The sequence below is a fragment of the Pristiophorus japonicus genome, chromosome Y (genome assembly GCF_044704955.1).
Source record: "Pristiophorus japonicus isolate sPriJap1 chromosome Y, sPriJap1.hap1, whole genome shotgun sequence".
NCBI classification, from domain to species: Eukaryota; Metazoa; Chordata; class Chondrichthyes; family Pristiophoridae; genus Pristiophorus; species Pristiophorus japonicus.
Window position 1 is genome coordinate 38,687,473 of NC_092011.1, and position 27,293 is coordinate 38,714,765.

The following is a 27,293-nucleotide window of genomic DNA, read 5'->3' on the forward strand; positions in this document are numbered from 1 at the left end:
ACTGAGGGAGCGCCGCACTGTCGGAGGAGCAGTACTGAGGGAGTGCCGCACTGTCGGAAGGGCGGTACTGAGGGAGCGCCGCACTGTCAGAGGGGCGGTACTGAGGGAGTGCCGTACTGTCAGATTTGCAGCCTGTACACTTGTAGCAGGACTTCTCTGCTTTTATATTCTATCCCCGTTGCAATAAAGGCCAACATTGCATTTGCCTTCCTGATCACTTGCTGTACCTGCAATGCTAACGTTGTGTGTTTCATGCACAAGAACCCCCAGGTCCCTTCGTGCCACAGCATTTTGCAATCATAAGAACATAAGAAATAGGAGCAGGAGTCGGCCATTCGGCCCCTCGAGCCTGCTCCGCCATTTAATACGACCATGGCTGATCCGATCATGGACTCAGCTCCACTTCCCCGCCCGCTCCCCATAACCCTTCACTCCCTTATCGCTCAAAAATCTGTCTATCTCCCGCCTTAAATATATTCAATGTCCCAGCCTCCACAGCTCTCTGGGGCAGAGAATTCCACAGATTTACAACCCTCTGAGAGAAGAAATTCCTCCTCATCTCAGTTTTAAATGGGCGGCCCCTTATTCTAAGACCATGCCCCCTAGTTCTAGTCTCCCCCCATCAGTGGAAACATCCTCTCTGCATCCACCTTGTCAAGCCCCCTCATAATCTTATACGTTTCGATAAGATCACCTCTCATTCTTCTGAACTCCAATGAGTAGAGGCCCAACCTACTCAACCTTTCCTCATAAGTCAACTCCCTCATCTCCGGAATCAACCGAGTGAACCTTCTCTGAACTGCCTCCAAAGCAAGTATATCCTTTCGTAAATACGGAGACCAAAACTGCACGCAGTACTCCAGGTGTGGCCTCACCAATACCCTGTATAACTGGAGCAAGACTTCCCTGCTTTTATACTCCATCCCCTTTGCAATAAAGGCCAAGATACCATTGGCCTTCCTGATCCTCCGCCCCGATCTCTCGCCGCTCCTCCGCCCCCCCCGATCTCTCGCCGCTCCTTCGCCCCCCGATCTCTCGCCGCTCCTCCACTCCAACTGTACCTACATACTAACCTTTTGGGTTTCATGCACAAGTACCCCCAGGTCCCGCTGTACTGCAGCACTTTGCAATCTTTCTCCATTTAAATAATAACTTGCCCTTTGATTTTTTTTCTGCGAAATTGCATGACCTCACACTTTCCCAACATTATACTCCATCTGCAAAGTTTTTGCCCACTCACTTAGCCTGTCCATGTCCTTTTGCAGATTTTTTGTGTCCTCCTCACACATTGCTTTTCCTCCCATCTTTGTGTCGTCTGCAAACTTGGCTACGTTACACTCGGTCCCTTCTTCCAAGTCGTTAATCTAATCCTTTCTCTCTCTCTCTCTCTCTCTCTCTCCCCCAAGGATGGCGACTGTCCCCTCGAGCCCCTGGAGGGGCAGGTCCGGCCGAGCTCCCCTGTCTACAGCAACCTGACGGAGCTGAGGCTGACCGGCCAGGGCCCTCCGAGCCCCACACAGCCTCCGGCGCAGGTCCTGGACCTCTGGGAGCGACACGTGGACCCCGACAGCGGACGCAACTTCTACTTCAACACCGTCACCAAGGAGAAGACCTGGAAGCCGCCGCGACGGGCCAGGGGCCACCCTGCGTCCAGGGTAAGCGCGTGCATACAGACCGTCCTCCCAACACCCTCCGCTTGGGCACGTGAGCATCTTACGGCACAGATGTTGGACAAATTTGCTGGAGTTCTTTGTGGATGTAATGAGCAGGGTGGATAAGGGGGGACCAGTAGATGTGGTATATTTGGATTTCCAGAAGGCATTTGACAAGGTGCCACATAAAAGGTTACGGCACAAAATTAAAGTTCACGGGGTTAGGGGTCATATATTAGTAAGGATATCATCATCATCATAGGCAGTCCCTCGAAGCGAGGATGACTTGCTTCCACGCCAAAAAAAGGATGAGTTCACAGGTGTTTCAATGAAGGAGCTAATATTCCGGATCCCGAACTACATCCTGAAGGGTGGAAGATGCCTGTGGGTGGATTGTTTTAACGTGGGGTGACCGTTGTACACCAGCCACCACACGGGGCTTGACCGAGCGAGGTCTCGGTCCAGGGGCAAGGGTTAACCAGGACGACTGGAGACCAGCTCTGCTGCACGGACCCAGTGCGCGCACATATCGCACAGTGTGGGCTGGTCCCGTGCTGCCCCTGGGCCCTCGCCTCTCCTGGGCCCCGAACTCTCACCTCTCTTGGACCCTGTACCCTCATCTGTCACACCTCCGCCCCGATCTCTCGCCGCTCCTCCACCCCGATCTCTCGCCGCTCCTCCGCCCCGATCCCTCGCCGCTCCTCCGCCCCGATCTCTTGCCGCTCCTCCGCCCCGATCTCTGGCCGCTCCTCCCCCCGATCTCTCGCCGCTCCTCCGCCCCGATCTCTCGCCGCTCCTCCGCCCCACTCTCTCGTCGCTCCTCCGCCCCGATCCCTCGCCCCTCCTCCACCCCCGATCTCTCTCCGCTCCTCCTCCACCCCCGATCTCTCGCCGCTCCTCCGCCCCGATCCCTCGCCCCTCCTCCGCCCCGATCTCTCTCCGCTCCTCCTCCACCCCCGATCTCTCGCCGCTCCTCCACCCCCGATCTCTCTCCGCTCCTCCGCCCCGATCTCTCGCCTCTCCTCCACCCCCGATCTCTCGCCGCTCCTCCGCCCCCGATCTCTCGCCGCCCCTCCGCCCCGATCTCTCGCCGCCCCTCCGCCCCGATCTCTCGCCGCTCCTCCGCCCCGATCTCTCGCCGCTCCTCCGCCCCGATCTCTCGCCGCTCCTCCGCCCCGATCTCTCGCCGCTCCTCCGCCCCGATCTCTGGCCGCTCCTCCGCCCCGATCTCTCGCCGCTCCTCCGCCCCGATCTCTCGCCGCTCCTCCGCCCCGATCTCTGGCCGCTCCTCCGTGACGTTACCCAGTCACCCACCTCGAAGCTGTTGCACACTTGGAGCAGCTCATTCTGGAAGCTGCAGTGGGTCCAGCTCTATTTATAGCCCCGCCCTGCGGTTGTGTCCTCACACAGGTCGGGGCGGCCCACGATAGCAAGGATAGAGGATTGGCTAACGAGCAGAAAACAGAGAGTCGGGATAAATGGGTCATTTTCCGGTTGGCAAACAGTAACTCGTGGGGTGTCGCAGGGATCAGTGCTGGGGCCTCAACTATTTACAATCTATATCAATGACTTGGAAGAAGGGACTGAGTGTAATGTGTCCAAGTTTGCTGACGATACAAAGATGGGTGGGAAAGCCAGTTGTGAGCAGGACACAAAAAATATGCAAAGGGATAGAGACAGGCTAAGTGAGTGGGCAAAAATTTGGCAGATGGAGTATAATGTGGGAAAATGTGAGGTTATCCACTTTGGCAGAAATAATAGAAAAGCAAATTATAATTTAAATGGAGAAAGATTGCAAAATGCTGCAGTACAGCGGGACCTGGGGGTACTTGTACATGAAACACAAAAGGTTAGTATGCAGGTACAGCAAGTGATCAGGAAGGCCAATGGTATCTTGGCCTTTATTGCAAAGGGGATGGAGTATAAAAGCAGGGAAGCCTTGCTACAGTTATACAGGGTATTGGTGAGGCCACACCTGGAGTACTGCGTGCAGTTTTGCTCTCCGTATTTAAGGAGGGATATACTTGCTTTGGAGGCAGTTCAGAGAAGGTTCACTCGGTTGATTCCGGAGACGAGGGGGTTGACTTATGAGGAAAGGTTGAGCAGGTTGGGCCTCTACCCATTGGAGTTCAGAAGAATGCACGAAACGCACCACCAGAAAGTAGTGACACCGAGCCCCATAAGGAGATATTAGGGGCAGGTGACCAAAAGCTTGGCCAAAGAGGTAGGTTTTAAAGAGCGTGTTAGAGGAGGAAATAGAGGTAGCGAGGCAGAGAGGTTTAGGGAGGGAGTTCCAGAGCTTGGGGCCCAGGCAACAGAAGGCACGGCCACCGATGGTGGAGCGATGGAAATCAGGGATGCTCAGGAGGGCATAGAAACATAGAAACATAGAAAATAGGTGCAAGAGTAGGCCATTCGGCCCTTCTAGCCTGCACCGCCATTCAATGAGTTCATGGCTGAACATGCAAGAATTAGAGGAGCAGAATTTGTTATTCTCTCATCTTCCTCGTACATAATAAGAACATAAGAAACAGGAGCAGGAGTCGGCCATTCGGCCCCTCGAGCCTGCTCCGCCATTTAATACGATCATGGCTGATCTTCGACCTCAACTCCACTTTCCCGCCCGATCCCTCCATACACTTAGTGCTCCAAAAACCTATTGGCCTCAGTATACTCAACGACTGAGCCTCCACAGCCCTCTGGGGCGGAGAATTTCAAAGATTCACCCCTACCGCTTCTATTTCCTAACTTCTTCGCTGCCCTTCCCCATTCTTCCTGCCAAAATGAATCGCTTTGCAATCCTCTGTGTTAAATTTCATCTCATTTTTTTTACTCGAGCCCTTGAGAAGGTGGTGGTGAGCCGCCTTCTTGAACCGCTGCAGTCCGTGTGGTGAAGGTGCTCCCACAGTGCTGTTAGGGAGGGAGTTCCAGGATTGTGACCCAGCGACGATGAAGGAACGGCCGATATATTCCCAAGTCGGGATGGTGTGTGACTGGGAGGGGAACGTGGAGGGGGTGGTGTTCCCATGCGCCTGCTGCCCTTGTCCCTCGAGGCGGGTAGAGGTGGCGGGTTTGGGAGGTGCTGCCGAAGAAGCCTTGGCGAGTTGCCGCGGTGCATCTTGTAGACGGTGCACACTGCAGCCACGGTGCGCCGGTGGTGGAGGGAGTGAGTGTTGGAGGTGGTGGAGGGAGTGAGTGTTGGAGGTGGTGGAGGGAGTGAGTGATGGAGGTGGTGGAGGGAGTGAGTGTTGGAGGTGGTGGAGGGAGTGAGTGTTGGAGGGGGTGGAGGGAGTGAGTGTTGAAGGGGGTGGAGGGAGTGAGTGTTGAAGGGGGTGGAGGGAGTGAGTGTTGGAGGTGGTGGAGGGAGCGAGTGTTGGAGGTGGTGGAGGGAGTGAGTGTTGGAGGTGGTGGAGGGAGTGAGTGTTGGAGGTGGTGGAGGGAGTGAGTGTTGAAGGTGGTGGGGAGCGTGGCCCATCGAGCGGCCTGCTTTGTCCTGGATGGTGTCGAGCTTCTCGAGTGTTTGTTGGAGCTGCAACTCATCCAGGCAAGTGGGGAGTGTTCCCTCACACTCCTGACTTGTGTCTTGTCGATGGTGGGAAGGCTTTGGGGAGTCGGGAGGTGAGACACTGGCCGCAGAATACCCAGCCTCTGACCCACTCATGTATTATGTGGAGCACAGACACAGACCATTTGGCCCAATGTTTAGTGTTTAGTGCGGTACCACAGGGATCAGTGCTGGGGCCCCAGCTATTCACAATATATATAAATGATTTGGATGAGGGAACCAAGTGTAATATTTCCAAGTTTGCTGACAACACAAAACTAGGTGGGATTGTGAGTTGTGAGGAGGATGCAAAGACGCTGCAAGGCGATTGAGATAGGTTGAGTGAGTGGGCAAACACATGGCAGATGCAGTATAACGTGGATAAATGTGTGAAGTTATCCCCTTTGGTCGGGAAAACATAAGGACAAAGTATTATTTAAATGGTGATGGCTTGGGAAGTGTGGATGTACAGAGGGACCTGGGTGTCCTTGTACACCAGTCATTGTAAGCAAACACGCCGGTGCAGCAAGCAGTTAGGGAGGCCAATGGTATGTTGGACTTCATTGCGAGAGGGTTTGAGTACAGGGGCAAGGATGTCTGACTGCAGTTATACAGGGCCTTGGTGAGACCACACCTGGAGTATTGTGAGCAGTTTGGGTCTCCTTACCTAAGGAAGGATATACTTGCCATAGAGGGAGTGCAGCGAAGGTTCACCAGACTGATCCCTGGGAGGGCAGGACTGCCGTATGAGGGGAGATTGGGTCGACTGGGCCTGTATTCACTGGAGTTTAGAAGAATGAGAGGAGACCTCATTGAAAGGTATAAAATTCTGACGGGGTTGGACAGACTGGATGCGGGGAGGATGTTTTCCCCGGGGCTGGGAAGTCTAGAACAAGGGGTCACACAGTCTCAGGATACGGGGGAGGAAATGTAGGAGCGAGATGAGGAGAAATGTTTTCACTCAGAGGGTGGTGAACCTGTGGAATTCTCTACCACAGAAGGCTGTGGAGGCCGAGTCACTGAATATATTCAAGAGGGAGATAGAGAGATTTCTAGACACAAAAGGCATCAAGGGGTATGGGGAGACAGCGGGAATATGGTGTTGAGATAGAGGATCAACCTTGATTGTCATGTATGTAACCAGCATACTACTGTAACCCTTATACAATTGTAACCCTCATGTAACTACTACATACTGTACATACTTACTAGAAATGCACACCTTGACCACAGTGGGTGTACTTGTGGGAGACACTCCTGACCCGGAGATTCAGGTATATAAGATGAGGTCCCTCGCAGGGCCAGCACTCCTTGGTCCCGGTAATAAAGGTGAAGGTCACAGAGTGACTGTGTCTGCAGTACGGTGCCTCGTGTGATTATGTTTAAGAGTTAAGGACTCAGCAATAATCATATTGAATGGCGGTGCAGGCTCGAAGGGCCGAATGGCCAACTGCTGCATCTATTTTCTATGTTTCTATCTCTTTGCGATCATGAATTATATTTTGCTTCATTCTTTAAAATTCTTCACCCCACGCCCCCCACTCCTTCATTTAGAAATTGTGTTCTGTAAAAAAAATATCTTGCTCGGTACAGGAGCAAAGGAGGAAGTGTGTGTGTCAATTTCCACATTTGCCCAGCTTAAATTTCCGTTCTGCTATTTAGACTTAGTTGGAAGACGTTTTATATCTGCCCGAGGAACGTAGAAACTGCTGAACGTAAAGATGTCCATCTCATCTCGGCTGCCTGCTAACACCCTGCCTGTAGTAAAGGAGTAAAGATTGCAGTACAGGATTATATAGCACCTTGGTGAGACCACACCTGGAGTATTGTGTACAGTGTCGGTCTCCTTACCTAAGGAAGGATATACTTGCCATTGAGGGAGTGCAGCGAAGGTTCACCAGACTGATTCCTGGGATGGGGGGGGGATTGTCCTATGACAGACAGACATTCATTTATATAGCGCCTTTCACAATCACCGCGCGTCTCAAAGCGCTTTACAGCCAATGAAGTACTTTTTGGAGTGCAGTCGCTGTTGTAATGTGGGAAACGCGGCAGCTCAATTAGCGCACAGCAAGCTCCCACACACAGCAATGTGATAATGACCCAGATCGTCTGTTTTAGTGATGTTGGTTGAGGGATAAATATTGGCCCCAGGACACCGGGGAGAACTCCCCCTGCTCTTCTTCAAAATAGTGGCCCTTGGATCTTTTACGTCCACCTGAGAGAGCAGGCGGGGCCTCGGTTTAATGTCTCATCCGAAAGATGCCACCTCCGACAGTGCAGCGCTCCCTCAGTACCGCCCCTCCGACAGTGCGGTGCTCCCTCAGTACTGCCCCTCCGACAGTGCGGCGCTCCCTCAGTACCGCCCCTCCGACAGTGCGGTGCTCCCTCAGTACTGCCTCTCCGACAGTGCGGCGCTCCCTCAGTACTGCTCCTCCGACAGTGCGGTGCTCCCTCAGTACTGCCCCTCCGTCAGTGCGGTGCTCCCTCAGTACTGCCCCTCCGACAGCGCAGTACGGCGCTCCCTCAGTACTGCCCCTCCGACAGTGCAGCACTCCCTCAGTACTGCCCCTCCGACAGTGCAGCGCTCCCTCAGTACCGCCCCTCCGACAGCGCAGTACGGCGCTCCCTCAGTACTGCCCCTCCGACAGTACGGCGCTCCCTCAGTACCGCCCCTCCGACAGTGCAGCACTCCCTCAGTACTGCCCCTCCGACAGTACGGCGCTCCCTCAGTACTGCCCCTCCGACAGCGCAGTACGGCGCTCCCTCAGTACTGCCCCTCCGACAGTACGGCGCTCCCTCAGTACCGCCCCTCCGACAGTGCAGCACTCCCTCAGTACTGCCCCTCCGACAGTGCGGCACTCCCTCAGTACTGCCCCTCCGACAGCGCAGTACGGCGCTCCCTCAGTACTGCCCCTCCGACAGTACGGCGCTCCCTCAGTACCGCCCCTCCGACAGTGCGGCGCTCCCTCAGTACTGCCCCTCCGACAGCGCAGTACGGCGCTCCCTCAGTACTGCCCCTCCGACAGCGCAGTGCAGCGCTCCCTCAGTACTGCCCCTCCGACAGCACAGTGCAGCGCTCCCTCAGTACTGCCCCTCCGACAGCGCAGTGCGGCGCTCCCTCAGTACTGCCCCTCCGACAGCGCAGTACGGCGCTCCCTCAGTACTGCCCCTCCGACAGCGCAGTGCAGCGCTCCCTCAGTACTGCCCCTCCGACAGCACAGTGCAGCGCTCCCTCAGTACTGCCCCTCCGACAGCGCAGTGCGGCGCTCCCTCAGTACCGCCCCTCCGACAGCGCAGTGCGGCGCTCCCTCAGCACTGGCGCTGGGGAGTGTCGGCCGAGATTACGGCACTCAAGTGTCTGGAGTGTGGTCTCGAACCCACGACCTTCTGACTTGGAGTTGAGTGAGTGCCACCTATTTAGTCACGGCCCTGGCGGAGGGGGTTGCGGGGGGAGGAAGTCTGGCTGTGAAACCCTGCCAGATTCGTTTGGTTAGCAAAGAAGTGGGAAGTGATTTGGAGAACTGCTGGTTTACACACGCACACCTCCCCACCGCCCCCCCCCCCATGCCCTCCCCGAACCCCCGCTCTGACTGATCTCTCCTGTCTTACTTCTTTCTCTAGTCCTCCACACCTCCGCCGGTCTCCCCTTCCGTCTGGCCGGGTGAAGGGTCCACCCCTCCGCCCCGCAGTCGCTTGGCGGGGCAAGTGTTGGACAACAGGAGCTGGGACGCCTCGCAGGTAATGGGGCGAGGGGCGTTCGCAAGTTCGCACGTTCCGGGGGGAGGGGGACGTGGGGTCAGTTTGTGGACGTTGTGGTCGGTTCTCTGGCTCGTTACCTGCTCCGCTCCCTTTTGCATTTCAGTCACCCTCCCCTCGAGCCTGTTACATTAGGAACAGGAGGAGGCCATTCAGCCCCTCGAGTCTGTTACATTAGGAACAGGAGGAGGCCATTCAGCCCCACGAGCCTGTTACATTAGGAACAGGAGGAGGCCATTCAGCCCCTCGAGCCTGTTACATTAGGAACAGGAGGAGGCCGTTCAGCCCCTCGAGCCTGTTACATTAGGAACAGGAGGAGGCCATTCAGCCCCTCGAGCCTGTTACATTAGGAACAGGAGGAGGCCATTCAGCCCCTCGAGCCTGTTACATTAGGAACAGGAGGAGGCCGTTCAGCCCCTCGAGCCTGTTACATTAGGAACAGGAGGAGGCCATTCAGCCCCTCGAGCCTGTTACATTAGGAACAGGAGGAGGCCGTTCAGCCCCTCGAGCCTGTTACATTAGGAACAGGAGGAGGCCGTTCAGCCCCTCGAGCCTGTTACATTAGGAACAGGAGGAGGCCATTCAGCCCCTCGAGCCTCTTACATTAGGAACAGGAGGAGGCCCATTCAGCCCCTCGAGCCTGTTACATTAGGAACAGGAGGAGGCCATTCAGCCCCTCGAGCCTGTTACATTAGGAACAGGAGGGGGCCATTCAGCCCCTTGAGCCTGTTACATTAGGAACAGGAGGAGGCCATTCAGCCCCTCGAGCCTGTTACATTAGGAACAGGAGGAGGCCATTCAGCCCCTCGAGCCTGTTACATTAGGAACAGGAGGAGGCCATTCAGCCCCTCGAGCCTGTTACATTAGGAACAGGAGGAGGCCGTTCAGCCCCTCGAGCCTGTTACATTAGGAACAGGAGGCCGTTCAGCCCCTCGAGTCTGTTACATTAGGAACAGGAGGAGGCCATTCAGCCCCTCGAGTCTGTTACATTAGGAACAGGAGGAGGCCATTCAGCCCCTCGAGTCTGTTACATTAGGAACAGGAGGAGGCCATTCAGCCCCTCGAGCCTGTTACATTAGGAACAGGAGGAGGCCGTTCAGCCCCTCGAGCCTGTTACATTAGGAACAGGAGGAGGCCATTCAGCCCCTCGAGCCTGTTACATTAGGAACAGGAGGAGGCCATTCAGCCCCTCGAGCCTGTTACATTAGGAACAGGAGGAGGCCGTTCAGCCCCTCGAGCCTCTTACATTAGGAACAGGAGGAGGCCCATTCAGCCCCTCGAGCCTGTTACATTAGGAACAGGAGGAGGCCATTCAGCCCCTCGAGCCTGTTACATTAGGAACAGGAGGAGGCCATTCAGCCCCTTGAGCCTGTTACATTAGGAACAGGAGGAGGCCATTCAGCCCCTCGAGCCTGTTACATCAGGAACAGGAGGAGGCCGTTCAGCCCCTCGAGCCTGTTACATTAGGAACAAGAGGAGGCCGTTCAGCCCCTCGAGCCTGTTACATTAGGAACAGGAGGAGGCCATTCAGCCCCTCGAGCCTGTTACATTAGGAACAGGAGGAGGCCATTCAGCCCCTCGAGCCTGTTACATTAGGAACAGGAGGAGGCCGTTCAGCCCCTCGAGCCTGTTACATTAGGAACAGGAGGAGGCCGTTCAGCCCCTCGAGCCTCTTACATTAGGAACAGGAGGAGGCCCATTCAGCCCCTCGAGCCTGTTACATTAGGAACAGGAGGAGGCCATTCAGCCCCTCGAGCCTGTTACATTAGGAACAGGAGGAGGCCATTCAGCCCCTTGAGCCTGTTACATTAGGAACAGGAGGAGGCCATTCAGCCCCTCGAGCCTGTTACATTAGGAACAGGAGGAGGCCCATTCAGCCCCTCGAGCCTCTTACATTAGGAACAGGAGGAGGCCATTCAGCCCCTCGAGCCTGTTACATTAGGAACAGGAGGAGGCCATTCAGCCCCTTGAGCCTGTTACATTAGGAACAGGAGGAGACCATTCAGCCCCTCGAGCCTCTTACATTAGGAACAGGAGGAGGCTATTCAGTCCCTCGAGCCTGTTAGATTAGGAACAGGAGGAGGCCGTTCAGCCCCTCGAGCCTGTTACATTAGGAACAGGAGGAGGCCGTTCAGCCCCTCGAGCCTGTTACATTAGGAACAAGAGGAGGCCGTTCAGCCCCTCGAGCCTGTTACATCAGGAACAGGAGGAGGCCGTTCAGCCCCTCGAGCCTGTTACATTAGGAACAGGAGGAGGCCGTTCAGCCCCTCGAGCCTGTTACATTAGGAACAGGAGGAGGCCGTTCAGCCCCTCGAGCCTGTTACATTAGGAACAAGAGGAGGCCGTTCAGCCCCTCGAGCCTGTTCCACCATTCAATGAGATCGTAGCTGATGTGTGACCTAACCCCATATACACACCTTTGTCTCATACCCCTTAATATATGTCCTACCATTTATGACTCGGAGGGGTACGTGGAGCTGATGGTGTTCCCATGGACCTGCTGCCCTTGTCCTTCGAGGCGGGTAGAGGTGGCGGGTTTGGGAGGTGCTGCCGAAGAAGCCTTGGCGAGTTGCCGCGGTGCATCTTGTAGACAGTGCACACTGCAGCCACGGTGCGCCGGTGGTGGAGGGAGTGAGTGTTGGAGGTGGTGGAGGGAGTGAGTGTTGGAGGTGGTGGAGGGAGTGAGTGTTGGAGGTGGTGGAGGGAGTGAGTGTTGGAGGTGGTGGAGGGAGTGAGTGTTGGAGGTGGTGGAGGGAGTGAGTGGTGGAGGGAGTGAGTGGTGGAGGGAGTGAGTGTTGGAGGTGGTGGAGGGAGTGAGTGTTGGAGGTGGTGGAGGGAGTGAGTGTTGGAGGTGGTGGAGGGAGTGAGTGTTGGAGGTGGTGGAGGGAGTGAGTGTTGGAGGTGGTGGAGGGAGTGAGTGTTGGAGGTGGTGGAGGGAGTGAGTGTTGGAGGTGGTGGAGGGAGTGAGTGGTGGAGGGAGTGAGTGTTGGAGGTGGTGGAGGGAGTGAGTGTTGGAGGTGGTGGAGGGAGTGAGTGTTGGAGGTGGTGGAGGGAGTGAGTGTTGAAGGTGGTGGAGGGAGTGAGTGTTGAAGGTGGTGGGGAGCGTGGCCCATCGAGCGGCCTGCTTTGTCCTGGATGGTGTCGAGCTTCTCGAGTGTTTGTTGGAGCTGCACCATCCAGGCAAGTGGGGAGTGTTCCCTCACACTCCTGACTTGTGTCTTGTGGATGGCGGGAAGGCTTTGGGGAGTCAGGAGGTGAGACACTGGCCGCAGAATACCCAGCCTCTGACCCGCTCTTGTGGCCACAGTATTTATGTGGCTGGTCCAGTTAAGTTTCTGGTCAATGGTGACTCCCAGGTTGTTGATGGTGATTGATGACTCTTTCATTCATTACCGTTTGTAATATATAGTGCAAGTTATGTATATGGTTGTTTGTTATAATTACTTCTTCAATAAGGAGGGAGTAGTGTAATAGAGCCCCATCTAGTAGTTACAGCTCCACCTAGTGGACAACTGTGGTAATTCAGCCATTGCTGTAAATATCATCATCATAGACAGTCCCTTGGAATCGAGGAAGACTTGTTTCCACTCTTACAATGAGTCCTTAGGTGGCTGAACAGTCCAATACGGGAACCACAGTCCGTGTCACAGGTGGGACAGACAGTGGTTGAGGGAAGGGGAGGGTGGGACTGGTTTGCCGCACGCTCCTTCCGCTGCCTGTGCTTGGTTTCTGCACGCTCTCGGCGACGAGACTCGAGGTGCTCAGCGCCCTCCCGGATGCACTCCCTCCACTTAGGGCGGACTGGTCTTTGGGCCCAGGGACTCCCAGGTGTCGGTGGGGATGTTGCACTTTATCAGGGAGGCTTTGAGGGTGGTCCCTTGTAACGTTTCCTCTGCCCACCTTTGGCTCGTTTGCCCGTGAAGGAGTTCCGAGTAGAGCGCTTGCTTTGGGAGTCTCGTCTGAGGGACATGCGGACAATGTGGCCCTGCCCAGCGGAGCTGGTCGAGTGTGGTCAGTGCTTCGATGCTGGGGATGTTGGCCTGGTCGAGGACGCTAACGTTGGTGCGTCTGTCCTCCCAGGGGATTTGCAGGATCTTGCGGAGACAGCGTTGGTGGTATTTCTCCAGCGACTTGAGGTGTCTACTGTACATGGTCTATGTCTCTGAGCCATACAGGAGGGCGGGTATCACTACAGCCCTGTAGACCATGAGCTTGGTGGTGGGTTTGAGGGTCTGGTCTTCAAACACTCTTTTCCCCAGGCGGCCGAAGGCTGCACTGGCGCACTGGAGGCGGTGTTGGATCTCGTCGCCAATGTCTGCCTTTGTTGATAAGAGGCTCCCGCAGTATGGGAAACAGTCCACATTGTCCAGGGCCGTGCCGTGGATCTCGATGACTGGGGGACAGTGCTCAGCGGCGAGGACAGGCTGGTGGAGGACCTTTGTCTTCCAATGTTTAGCGTAAGGCCCATGCTTTCATACACCTCAGTAAATCCATTGACTATGTCCTGGGGTTCAACCTCTGTATGTGCACAGACGCAGGCGTCGTCCGCGTACTGTAGCTCGAGGACAGAGGTTGGGGTGATCTTGGACCTGGCCTGGAGAAGGCGCAGGTTAAACAGCTTCCCACTGGTTCTGTAGTTTAGTTCCACTCCAGCGGGGAGCTTGTTGACCGTGAGTTGGAGCATCAGGTGACAGGTCACCTGACTAGTTCCTGCCGAAGCTATCTTGTGTAAGTGTGTGTTTACGATGTCACAGAGTATATCACACCGTTCCCTTTGTTTCTCTCTTTCCCTCCCGGTTCTGCGGTAGAACTTCTCCAGCATCCAGCGAGCCTCATCTTCGGAGTCCCTGGGCTCGGCTCAGTTCAACACCAGTGGTGTCCAGCGCCGGGGCAGAGGCAGCGTTGTCAACCGGCTCGGACAGGCGAAGTCCATGATCATCAGGGAAAACCAGGAACCCAAGGTACGAGGCAGTGTCCTGCTGGAACGGGCTCTCGGTATACCACCACTTGCCTTCGAGGCTGCGGGTTACTCCATGGGCTGGATTTAATACTCCCTTTGCATTCCGGGCTTTCAGTCCTGAAATAAGAACATAAGAAATAGGAGCAGGAGTCGGCCATTTGGCCCCTCGAGTCTGCTCCACCATTTAATACGATCATGGCTGATCCAATCATGGACTCGGGTCCACTTCCCCGCCCGCTCCCCATAACCCTTCACTCCCTTATCGCTCAAAAATCTGTCTCTCTCCCGTCTTAAATATATTCAATGTCCCAGCCTCCACAGCTCTCAGGGGCAGAGAATTCCACAGATTTACAACCCTCTGAGAGAAGAAATTCCTCCTCATCTCAGTTTTAAATGGCCGACCCCTTATTCTAAGACCATGCCCCCTAGTTCTAGTCTCCCCCATCAGTGGAAACATCCTCTCTGCATCCACCTTGTCAAGCCCCTCATAATCTTATACATTTCGATAAGATCACCTCTCATTCTTCTGAATTCCAATGAGTAGAGGCCCAACCTGTTCAACCTTTCCTCATAAGTCAACCCCCTCATCCCCGGAATCAACCGAGTGAACCTTCTCTGAACCGCCTCCAAAGCAAGTATATCCTTTCGTAAATGCGGAAACCAAAACTGCACGCAGTACTCCAGGTGTGGCCTCACCAATACCCTGTATAACTGGCGCAAGACTTCCCTGCTTTTATACTCCATCCCCTTTACAATAAAGACCAAGATACCATTGGCCTTCCTGATCACTTGCTGTACCTGCATACTAACCTTTTGTGTTTCATGCACAAGTACCCCCAGGTCCCGCTGTACTGCAGCACTTTGCAATCTTTCTCCATTTAGATAATAATTTGCTTTTCTATTATTTGTCAAAGTGGATAACCTCACATTTTCCCACATTATACTCCATCTGCAAAGTTTTTGCCCACTCACTTAGCCTGTCTCTATCCCCCCTTTGGGCATGTTTTTTTTGCAGTGTTTTTTTTAAAGGTGTCCCCCACCGCCCCAGGCCTCTCTCGGAGCGCGCACGGCCTGACACTTTAGCTCGCGAGGTTCCCATTTTTGATCCTCCAACGTTATACAACGCCTCCCTACATGCTGCGCCCTCTGGCTCTCTGTCCTAGGGCCCAGATCGCGAACAATCCTGACTAGACCCACCCTATTCCCAGCCGGTAACTCTCCTGCCCCACCTCTGTTTTCACCCCGAAAATGGAAAAGTCTAAGATCTGGCCCCGTAGTCCCATTGGGTGCCCGGAAGACAAAGAGGTAACCAAAGAAAGAAAGATTTATAACGCGACTTTCACAACCACCGGAAGTCTCAAAGCGCCTCACAGCCAATGAATTACTTTTGGAGCGCAGTCGCTGTTGTTGTAAAGTCCTGTCCCCTCAGTACAGATTCACACGAGGCATGTAGTGAAATCAAGATCACTCTGGACCTGCACCGTTTATTTCACAGCTCTGGAATGCTGCACTTGCCTGAGACCTGTCCTTATATACCTGTCTCTTGCAAGTGCAGCCCTGGTGGTAAGGTATGCTGGTGGTTACAGGTCATATCTTATTACAGTCATGTGTAGCATGTTAGGATACAGTTATATATAATAATGTAAGATACATGACACCACCCTCCCCCAAGGTCTTATTGTCTTTTTTGGTTCAGTCTCTCAGGTGGTCTACGCTCTCGCGTGGAGCGTCTGAGTTGTGGTTCAGTTGTTTGCCTTGGTGTCTGTTTTTCTTTGGGTGTGGTTGCTGGTATCTCGCCTGGGCTGTCTGTTTCGATTGGTGTGATTGTTGTTGACTCGCCTGGGCTGTCTGTTGGGATTGCCCTTTCCTCAGGTTGTTCCCTCTGTCTGCCCACCAGGTGTGGTGCGAGTTCCACATTGTAGTCTGCCTCTGGTTCCGCAGTGCTATTGGTAAATCTGCTTTTGACTTGGTCTACATGCCTCCGGCAGGTTTTGCCATTGTCCATTTGTACTACCAGTAGCCTGTTTCCTTCCTTGCCCGTTACTATCCCTGCAAGCCATTTGGGACCCCTGCCATAGTTTAGTACAAATACTTTGTCCTCTATCTCATTCCATCTCCCCCTTGAATTTCTGTCATGGTACTCCGTCAGCTTACGGCGCTTTGCCTCAACGATTTCGTGCATGTCTGGGAGGATTAATGAGAGCCTTGTTTTTAAAGTCCTTTTCATCAACAGTTGCGCGGGAGGGATCCCAGTCAGTGAGTGCGGACGAGATCTGTATACCAACAGCAGTCGCGACAGGCGACCCTGCAGCGTGGGACCTTGGATTTTAAGCATGCCTTGTTTAATGATTTGCACTGCTCTCTCCGCCTGGCCGTTGGAGGCCGGCTTGAACGGTGCCGTCTTGAAGTGATTTATGCCGTGGTCAATTATAAAGTCTTGGAATTCTGCGCTGGACCATTGTCACTGACCAATGTGTCAGGGATTCCGTGCGTTGCAAACATGGTTGCGAGGCTCTCCACAGTGGTGGAGGTTGTGCTCGAGTTTAAAATGGTGCATTCGATCCACTTTGAAAATGTATCTACAACTACGAGGAACATTTTGCCCATGAATGGGCCCGCATAGTCTATGTGCACCCGCGACCACGGTTTGGTAGGACAGGTCCAGGGGCTCAGTGGAGCCTCCCTGGGGGCATTGCTGAGTTGGACACAAATGGTGCACCTTCGGATGCAGAGCTCCAAGTCCGCGTCAATACCAGGCCACCAGACGTGGGATCTGGCTATGGCCTTCATGAGAATGATCCCCGGGTGTTCGCGGTGGAGCTCCCGGACAAATGCCTCTCTGCCTCACAGAGGCATGACTACTCGGCTGCCCCACATCAGGCAGTCTGCTTGTAGTGATAGCTCATGCATGCGCCTGTGAAAGGGTTTTAATTCCTTGGGGCAGGCATCGCAAACCTCTGCCCAGTCACCGGTTAGGACACATCTTTTTACTAAGGATAACGTGGGGTCGCTGGCCGTCCAGGCTCTGATTTGGCGAGCCGTCATGGGCGAACCTGTGAACTCAAAGGCATTGATTGCCATGACTATCTCACAGTCCTGTTCGTCAGACCCTTCCGTAGTCACCAGGGGTAGCCTGCTGAGCGCGTCGGCACAGTTGTCTGTGCCTGGTCAGTGCCTTATGGTATAGTCGTAGGACACCAGCATGAGTGCCCACCGTTGAATTCGCGCCGAGGCGTTGGCGTTTATTGCCTTGCTCTTGGATAGGAGGGACGTGAGGGGCTTGTGGTCGGTTTCTAACATGAACTTGGCCCGAAAAGGTATTGGTGCATCTTTTTGACACTGTACACGCATGCGAGCGCCTCCTTCTCTACCATTCCGTACCCACACTCCGCCCGCGAAAGCGACCTGGAGGCAGAAGCAACGGACTGCAATTTGCCCGCACTATTGACATGTTGCAAAACGCACCTGACCCCATAAACTGACGCATCGCATGTGAGAACTAGCTTATTACCTGGGGTCAAAGAAAGTCAAAACACTGTTGGAACACAGAAGGTTGCGTGCCTTATTGAAGGCGCGTTCCTGGGCGTCCCCCCAAAACCAATCGCACCCCTTCCTGAGTAGCACGTGGAGAGGCTCCAGCAGCGTGCTTAAGTTCTGCATAAAGTTCCCAAAGTAATTGAGTAGCCCGAGAAAGCCGCACAGTTCTGAGACATTCTGGGGCCTGGGTGCCAGGCGAATTGCTTCTGTTTTGGACTCTGTTGGGTCGATTCCATCAGCGGCAAAAATTCAACCTCGGGTGCGAGAAACAGGCACTTAGATTTCTTGACTCGTAGGCCTACCCGATCCAACCGCTTTAGTACTTCCTCCAAATTACGGAGATGGGAGTCGGTGTCCCTGCCCGTGATAAGTATGTCGTCTTGAAATACAACCGTCCCCGGGATGGACTTGAGCAGACTCTCCATGTTGCGCTGGAATATGGCAGCTGCCGACCTGATGCCGAATGGGCATCGATTGTACATGAAAAGGCCTCGATGTGTGTTGATGGTGGTGAGTAGCTTGGATTCCTCGGTCAATTCTTGCGTCATATACGCAGATGTGAGGTCTAGTTTTGAGAAAAGTTTACCTCCAGCCAATGTGGCAAATAAGTCCTCCGCCCTGGGCAGCGGGTACTGGTCCTGTAGGGAGACTCTGTTTATGGTAGATTTATAGTCCCCACAGATTTGTACGGATCCATCAGGCTTCATGACTGGGACGATGGGACTTGCCCAGTCGCTAAATTCCACGGGTGATATAATGCCTTCCCGCAGAAGCCTGTCTAGTTCGTGTTCAATCTTTTCCCTCATCACATAGGGTACAGCTCTGGCCTTGTGATGGACCGGTCTAGCATCCTGTGTGATGTAGATTTTGACTTTGGCCCCTTTGAAAGTGCCCACACCTGGCTGAAAGAGATGTTCAAATCGCTTTATAACTGTTGAGCAGGAGGTCCGTTCCTCTAATGACATGGCATGGACATCATCCCATTTCCAGTTTAGTTTTGCCAGCCAGCTTCTCCCCAGCAGTGCTGGGGGTTCTCCGGGGACAATCCACAGGGGAAGTCGGTTCACTGTCCCTTTGTGTGTGACAGAGAGCATGGCGCTGCCGAGGACTGGTACGATTTCTTTGGTATAGGTCCTTAGTGTGGTGTCGACCCTTGTGAGTTTTGGCCTGTCTCTTTTATGCGGCCACAGTTGTTCAAATTGTTGAGCGCCCATGAGAGATTGACTCGCTCCCGTATCCAGCTCCATGTTGACAGATATCCCGTTGAGTAGGACCCTCATCATTATAGGAGGCGTCCATTGATCGTGTTGACCCGCTGTACACCGGTGTCCTGGATACTGTCCCTACCATCTTCTGGTCCGCTTTCCGACCCATCCGATTCGTATACCAGCCGAGCTGCCGGTTTTTTTGCACATGCGGGCCAAATGCCCTGTATATTCACAGTTCCTGCAAACAGCCTGCTGAAATCGACATTCTCTTGACGAGTGCCCACCCCCACACCTCCAGCACAGACTGCTTGCAAAGAATGAGCTGTGTCTGGCTGATCTCTCTTGAGCTTCTCTCAGTTTGCAGTTGGTTGCTCGCATTGTGGGTTGATGAGGTGTGAACGGCCGTTCCTGTGGCCCTTGATGGCTTCTGTTGCCACTGCCTGCTGTCGAGAGCCTGTTCTCCCGGTTTTGTCTGTGTGTGGGGGTAGCAGCTTGTTTAGTGCTGTGAACTTCTTGTTCCGATATTTCGTTAGTTGTCGTACCTGCATTGTAAATCAACCTCGTATCTTCTTCCCCTACCAAGAATGTCTGTGCGACCAGTGCTGCTGCCTCTAAGGTCAGGTTCTTGGTCTCTATGAGCTTTCGGAATATGCCTGCGTGGCCTATTCCTTCAATGAAAAAGTCTCTCAGCATTTCTCTCCTCAGTTCATCGGAGAACTCACATAAACTAGCCAACCTCCGAAGTTCCGCCACGAAGTCGGGTATGCTCTGGCCCACACAGCGTCTGTAGTTGTAGAACCTGTGTCTGGCCATGTGTAGGCTGCTCGCTGGCTTCAGGTGATCTCTTACCAGTGTGCTCAACTCTTCAAACGACTTGCTTGCTGGTTTCTCGGGTGCCAGCAGGTCCTTCATTAAAGCGTATGTTTTCGAGCCACAGCTGGTCAAGAGATGGGCTCTTCTCTTGTCTGCCTTATCGTCGCCTAACCAGTCTTTGGTTACAAAGCTTTGCTGGAGCCTTTCTATAAAGTCCTCCCAATTGTCTCCCGCATTGTACTTTTCATCTGATCCGTTGTTCGCCATTCTGTGGATTCTGTAATCCCGTAACTCGTCGCCACTGTAAAGTCCTGTCCCCTCAGTACAGATTCACACGAGGCATGTAGTGAAGTCAAGGTCACTCTGGACCTGCACCTTTATTTCACAGCTCTGGAATGCTGCACTTGCCTGAGACCTGACCTTATATACCCGTCTCTTGCAAGTGCACCCCTGGTGGTAAGGTATGCTGGTGGTTACAGGTCATATCTTATTACAGTCCTGTATAGCATGTTGGGATACAGTTATATATAATAATGTAAGATACATGACAGATGTAATGTGGAAAACACAGCAGCCAATTTGCGCACAGCAAGCTCCCACACACAGCAATGTGATAATGACCCAGATCATCTGTTTTAGTGATGTTGGTCGAGGGATAAATATTGGCCCCAGGACACCGGGGAGAACTCCCCCTGCTCTTCTTCCAAATAGTAGCCGTGGGATCACATCTCATCAGAAAGACGACACCTCCGACAGTGCGGCGCTCCCTCAGTACCGCCCCTCCGACAGTGCGGCGCTCCCTCAGTACCGCCCCTCCGACAGTGCGGCGCTCCCTCAGTACCGCCCCTCCGACAGTGCGGCGCTCCCTCAGTACCGCCTCTCCGACAGTGCGGCGCTCCCTCAGCACCGCCCCTCCGACAGTGCGGCGCTCCCTCAGTACCGCCCCTCCGACAGTGCGGCGCTCCCTCAGCACCGCCCCTCCGACAGTGCGGCGCTCCCTCAGTACCGCCCCTCCGACAGTGCGGCGCTCCCTCAGTACCGCCCCTCCGACAGTGCGGCGCTCCCTCAGTACCGCCCCTCCGACAGTGCGGCACTCCCTCAGTACCGCCCCTCCGACAGTGCGGCACTCCCTCAGTACCGCCCCTCCGACACTGCGGCACTCCCTCAGTACCGCCCCTCCGACAGTGCGGCACTCCCTCAGTACCGCCCCTCCGACAGTGCGGCGCTCCCTCAGTACCGCCCCTCCGACAGTGCGGCACTCCCTCAGTACCGCCCCTCCGACAGTGCGGCGCTCCCTCAGTACCGCCCCTCCGACAGTGCGGCGCTCCCTCAGTACCGCCCCTCCGACAGTGCGGCGCTCCCTCAGTACTGCCCCTCCGACAGTGCGGCGCTCCCTCAGTACCGCCCCTCCGACAGTGCGGCGCTCCCTCAGTACCGCCCCTCCGACAGTGCGGCGCTCCCTCAGTACCGCCCCTCCGACAGTGCGGCGCTCCCTCAGTACTGCCCCTCCGACAGTGCGGCGCTCCCTCAGTACCGCCCCTCCGACAGTGCGGCGCTCCCTCAGTACTGCCACTCCGACAGTGCGGCGCTCCCTCAGTACTGCCCCTCTGACAGTGCGGCGCTCCCTCAGTACTGCACTGGGAGTGTCGGCCTAAATTTATTGCGTTCAAGTCCCTGGAGTGGGACTTGAACCCACAACCTTCTGACTCAGAGGCGTGTGTGCTGCCCACTGAGACATAGCTGACACAAGAAGGCAGAAGTTACATTATAGTTGTCTTAAGCTCTGGGCACCATACCTGAGGAAGAATATATTGGCTTTGGAGAGGATGCAACGCAGATTTACCAGAACACGAGTGTAGAGGAACAGAGGGACCTTGGAGTGCAGGTCCACAGATCCCTGAAGGTAGCAGGCCAGGTGGATAAGGTGGTTAAGAAGGCATACGGAATACTTGCCTTTATTAGCCGAGGCATGGAATACAAGAGCAGGGAGGTTATGCTTGAACTGTATAAAACACTGGTTAGGCCACAGCTGGAGTACTGCGTGCAGTTCTGGTCACCACATTACAGGAAGGATGTGATTGCACTGGAGAGGGTACAGAGGAGATTTACCAGGATGTTGCACTGGAGAGGGTACAGAGGAGAATTACCAGGATGTTGCACGGGAGAGGGTACAGAGGAGATTTACCAGGATGTTGCACTGGAGAGGGTACAGAGGAGATTTACCAGGATGTTGCACTGGAGAAGGTACAGAGGAGATTTACCAGGATGTTGCACTGGAGAGGGTGCAGAGGAGATTTACCAGGATGTTGCACTGGAGAGGGTGCAGAGGAGATTTACCAGGATGTTGCACTGGAGAGGGTACAGAGGAGATTTACCAGGATGTTGCACTGGAGAAGGTACAGAGGAGATTTACCAGGATGTTGCACTGGAGAGGGTGCAGAGGAGATTTACCAGGATGTTGCACTGGAGAGGGTACAGAGGAGATTTACCAGGATGTTGCACTGGAGAGGGTACAGAGGAGATTTACCAGGATGTTGCACTGGAGAGGGTACAGAGGAGATTTACCAGGATGTTGCACTGGAGAGGGTACAGAGGAGATTTACCAGGATGTTGCACTGGAGAGGGTGCAGAGGAGATTTACCAGGATGTTGCACTGGAGAGGGTACAGAGGAGATTTACCAGGATGTTGCACTGGAGAGGGTACAGAGGAGATTTACCAGGATGTTGCCTGGACTGGAGAATTTTAGCGATGAGGAAAGATTGGATAGGCTGGGTTTGTTTTCTTTGGAACAGAGGAGGCTGAGGGGAGACCTGATTGAGGTGTATAAAATGATGAGTGACTGGATAGAGTGGATAGGAAGGACCTGTTTCCCTTGGCAGAGGGGTCAATAACCAGGGAGCACAGATTTAAAGTAATTGGGGGGAAGTTTAGAGGTGATTTGAGGGAAAATGTCTTCACCCAGAGGGTGCTGGGGGTGGAACTCACGGCCTGAAAGGGTGGTAGAGGCAGAAACCCTCACCACATTCTTAGGCAGACCCTCGAAGCGAGGATGACTTGCTTCCACACCAATAAGGGACAAGTTCACAGGTGTTTCAATGAAGGAGCTAATATTCCAGATCCAGAACTACATCCTGAAGGGTGGAAGATGCCTGTGGGAGGATTGTTTTAACGTGGGGTGACCGTTGCACACCAGCCACCACACGGGGCTTGACAGAGCGAGGTCTTGGTCCAGGGGCAAGGGTTAACCAGGACGACTGGAGACCAGCTCTGCTGCACGGACCCAGTGCGCCCACATATCGCACAGTGTGGGCTGGGCCGTGCTGCCCCTGGGGCCCTCGGCTCTCCTGGGCCCCCGAACTCACGCCTCTCCTGGGCCCCCGATCACATCGCTCTGCAATCTCTCGCCTCTCCTTCGCCCCGACCTCTCCGCTCCTGCTGTACCTGCCCACGCGCCAGCTGGTAATCTACCATTGCGATACCTTGCGCATCATAATATGTACACTCCGCCCCACCTGAAACCCTGCGATCTCTTGGGAGGCACAAAAAAAAGAAGACCCAGACCGATTTTGGGGAAAAGACATCTGGCAAATTCCTCTCCGACCCAATCCAGGCGATCGAAACTACTCCAGATCATCACTCTGGCCATTAACTTCCCTGGAGCACCTCCCTTCTGTAAGAGGGTGCTCTCCACTGCGGACAGAACCACATTTAAAAAGTACTTGGATGTGCACTTGAAGTGCCGTAACCTGCAGGGCTACGGACCGAGAGCTGGAAAGTGGGATTATGCCGGGATAGCTCTTGGTCAGCCGGCATGGACACGATGGGCCGTAATGGCCTCCTTCCGTGTCACAATTGTTCTACGATTCTAAAAGAGGTTAAATCACGAGGGCAGGGTACACAGTCTGGGCGTGTGTTCCCTCCAGTAGAGAAGGTTAAGGGGTGATCTGATGGAAGTTTTCAGGATATTTCGGGGAACAGAGAGGGTAGAGAGAGAAACTGTTCCCGCTGGTTGGGGAGTCTGGGACTAGGGGCAGAGTCTGAAAATTAGAGCCAGACCTTTCAGGAGTGAAGTTGGGAAACATTTCTACACACAAAGGGTGGGAGAGGTTTGGGACTCTCTTCCGCAAACGGGAATTGATGCTGGGGGCCAATTGTTCATTTTAAATCCGAGATTGATAGATTTCTGTTAACCAAAGGGTATTAAGGGATATGGGGCAAAGGCGGGTATATGGGTTTAGGTCACAGGTCAGCCACGATCTCGCACCGAGTCCCGCTCACCCATCACCCCCTGTGCTCACTGCCCCCGTGTCCTAACTCACACCCAGTCCCACTCACCCATCACCCCCTGTGCTCACTGGCTCCGTGTCCTAACTCGCACCGAGTCCCGCTCACCCATCACCCCCTGTGCTCACTGACCCCGTGTCCTAACTCACACCGAGTCCCACTCACCCATCACCCCCTGTGCTCACTGCCCCGTGTCCTAACTCGCACCGAGTCCCGCTCACCCATCACCCCCTGTGCTCACTGACCCGTGTCCTAACTCACACCGAGTCCCGTTCACCCATCACCCCCTGTGCTCACTGACCCGTGTCCTAACTCGCACCGGGTCCCGCTCACCCATCACCCCCTGTGCTCGCTGCCCCGTGTCCTAACTCGCACCCAGTCCCGCTCACCCATCACCCCCTGTGCTCTCTGCCCCGTGTCCTAACTCACACCGAGTCCCACTCACCCATCACCCCTTGTGCTCGCTGACCTACATTGGCTCCTGGTTAAGCAACGCCTCGATTTCAAAATTCTCATCCTTGTTTTCAAATCCCTCCATGACCTTCTCGCCCCCTTCCTATCTCTATAACCTCCTCCAGCCTCCTACACCCCTCCCTATCCCTGTAACCTCCTCCAGCCCCTACACCCCTCCCTATCTCTGTAACCTCCTCCAGCCCCTACACCCCTCCCTATCTCTGTAACCCCCTCCAGCCCCTACACCACTCCCTATCCCTGTAACCTCCTCCAGCCCCTACACCCCTCCCTATCTCTGTAACCTCCTCCAGCCCCTACACCCCTCCCTATCGTTAACCTCCTCCAGCCCCTACAGCCCTCCCTATCTCTGTAACCTCCTCCAGCCCACTACACCCCTCCCTATCTCTGTAGCCTCCTCCAACCCCCGACACCTCTCCCTATCTCTGTAACCTCTAGCCCCTACACCCCTCCCTATCTCTGTAACCTCCTCCAGCCCACTACACCCCTCCCTATCTCTGTAACCTCCTCCAACCCCTACACCCCTCCCTATCTCTGTAACCTCCTTCAGCCCCACAACCCCCCCGAGATGTCTGCACTCCTCTAATTCTGCCCTCCTGACCATCCCTGAGTATAATCGCTCCACCATCGGTGGCCGTGCCTTCTGTTGCCTGGGCCCCAAGCTCTGGAACTCCCTCCCTCAACCTCTCTCCATCTCTCTCCCTCCTTTAAGACGCTCCTTAAAACCTCCCTCTGTGACCCAGCTTTTGGTTACCTGCCCCTAATTTCTACTTACGCGGCTCGGGGTCAGATTCCTTGTCTCGTCATACTCCTGTGAAGCGCTGTGGGACTTTTCACTATGCTGAAGGCACTTTAAAAATAAACGTTGTTATTGAGTGTAATTTACTTTGGATAGGGAGCGGGCGGAGTTGCTAAAGGCGAGAAATGTGAGGGAGGAAATGAATTAAGCGCATAGTTAAAAGAACAGTAATGCATATTTGAGAGGGAAGGAATGCTGCTCCAATCAGGGTTAAATATTGCGAGACTGACTCACAGTTTGTGTTGCTCCGAATTCCCGCCACACACGGCTGATATTACAGTCGAGATATAGTGACACCGCAAATCCTGGCCAGAACTCAGGTGATGGTTCCATTCTTTCCTTTTGTTATTCATTCACGGGATGTGACCGTCGCTGGCAAGGCCGGGCATTTATTGCCCATCCCCCTAATCGCCCCTTGAGAAGGTGGTGGTGAGCCGCCTTCTTGAACCGCTGCAGTCCGTGTGGTGAAGGTGCTCCCACAGTGCTGTTAGGGAGGGAGTTCCAGGATTGTGACCCAGCGACGATGAAGGAACGGCCGATATATTCCCAAGTCGAGGGATGGTGTGTGACTGGGAGGGGAACGTGGAGGTGGTGGTGTTCCCATGCGCCTGCTGCCCTTGTCCCTCGAGGCGGGTAGAGGTGGCGGGTTTGGGAGGTGCTGCCGAAGAAGCCTTGGCGAGTTGCCGCGGTGCATCTTGTAGACGGTGCACACTGCAGCCACGGTGCGCCGGTGGTGGAGGGAGTGAGTGTTGGAGGTGGTGGAGGGAGTGAGTGGTGGAGGGAGTGAGTGTTGGAGGGGGTGGAGGGAGTGAGTGTTGGAGGTGGTGGAGGGAGTGAGTGTTGGAGGGGGTGGAGGGAGTGAGTGTTGGAGGTGGTGGAGGGAGTGAGTGTTGGAGGTGGTGGAAGGAGTGAGTGTTGGAGGTGGTGGGTAGCGTGGCCCATCGAGCGGCCTGCTTTGTCCTGGATGGTGTCGAGCTTCTCGAGTGTTTGTTGGAGCTGCACCATCCAGGCAAGTGGGGAGTGTTCCATCACACTCCTGACTTGTGTCTTGTCGATGGCGGGAAGGCTTTGGGGAGTCGGGAGGTGAGACACTGGCCGCAGAATACCCAGCCTCTGACCCACTCTTGTGGCCACGGTATTTATGTGGCTGGTCCAGTGACATTTCTGGTCAATGGTGACCCCCGGGATGTTGATGGTGGGGGATTCGGCGATGGGAATGCCGTTGAATGTCAAGGGGCGGTGGTTAGACTCTCGCTTGTTGTAGATGGTCACTGCCTGGCACGTGTATGGCGTGAATGTTACTTGTCAGCCCAAGCCTGAATGTTAAACCAGGTCTTGCTGCACGTGTTTGTTCTGTGTGACTATCCTCCATCAACTGCATTTTGTTGAAGATACAATCCATCCGGACCCAGGAGGCATTCGCGGGTCCTATTATTGTCTGCCAAATCTGCTCACTCTTCCTGGAATGCAAAGATAACCCCCTGGCTACTATACTCTACCGCTAACGTTCTTCTTAAACCCCTCTCCCCTGCCTCCACCGCACTCCCCTTCAACGATAGGCGTGAGGAGCGCACAAGGAACACAAGAAATAGGAGCAGGAGTCGGCCATTCGGCCCCTCGAGCCTGCTCCGCCATTCAATAAGATCATGACGTGATCGGGGCCCAGAGGAGGCGTTGAGTTCGGGGGCCCAGAAGAGGCGAGGGCCCCAGGGGCAGCACGGACCAGCCCACACTGTGCGATATGTGAGCGCACTGGGTCCGTGCAGCAGAGCTGGTCTCCAGTCGTCCTGGTTAACCCTTGCCCCTGGACCAAGACCTCGCTCTGTCAAGCCCCGTGTGGTGGCTGGTGTGCAACGGTCACCCCACGTTAAAACAATCCACCCACAGGCATCTTCCACCCTTCAGGATGTAGTTCGGGATCTGGAATATTAGGTCCTTCATTGAAACACCTGTGAACTTATTCTTTTTTGGCGTGGAAACAAGTCATCCTCGCTTCGAGAGACTGCCTATGATGGTGATGATGGCTGATTCGATCATGGACTCAGCTCCACTTCCCCGCCCGCTCCCCATAATCCTTCACTCCCTTATCGCTCAAAAATCTGTCTATCTCCACCTTAAATATATTCAATGTCCCAGCCTCCACAGCTCTCTGGGGCAGAGAATTCCACAGATTTACAACCCTCTGAGAGAAGAAATTCCTCCTCATCTCAGTTTTAAATGGCCGACCCCTTATTCTAAGACCATGCCCCCTAGTTCTAGTCTCCC

At 54.6% G+C, this 27,293-nt stretch overlaps 1 protein-coding gene across 1 annotated transcript in view; it reads left to right on the plus strand.

Annotated features, from left to right (window-relative positions):
- The window catches only part of LOC139241094 (rho GTPase-activating protein 15-like), a 162,811-nt gene that overhangs the window by 69,151 nt on the left and 66,367 nt on the right, over window positions 1-27,293 (plus strand). The window contains exons 4-6 of the mRNA XM_070869783.1: window positions 1,407-1,655; window positions 8,821-8,937; window positions 13,764-13,916. Of these exons, the coding sequence (XP_070725884.1) occupies window positions 1,407-1,655; window positions 8,821-8,937; window positions 13,764-13,916 (519 nt within the window). The remainder of the gene's footprint in view (window positions 1-1,406; window positions 1,656-8,820; window positions 8,938-13,763; window positions 13,917-27,293) is intronic.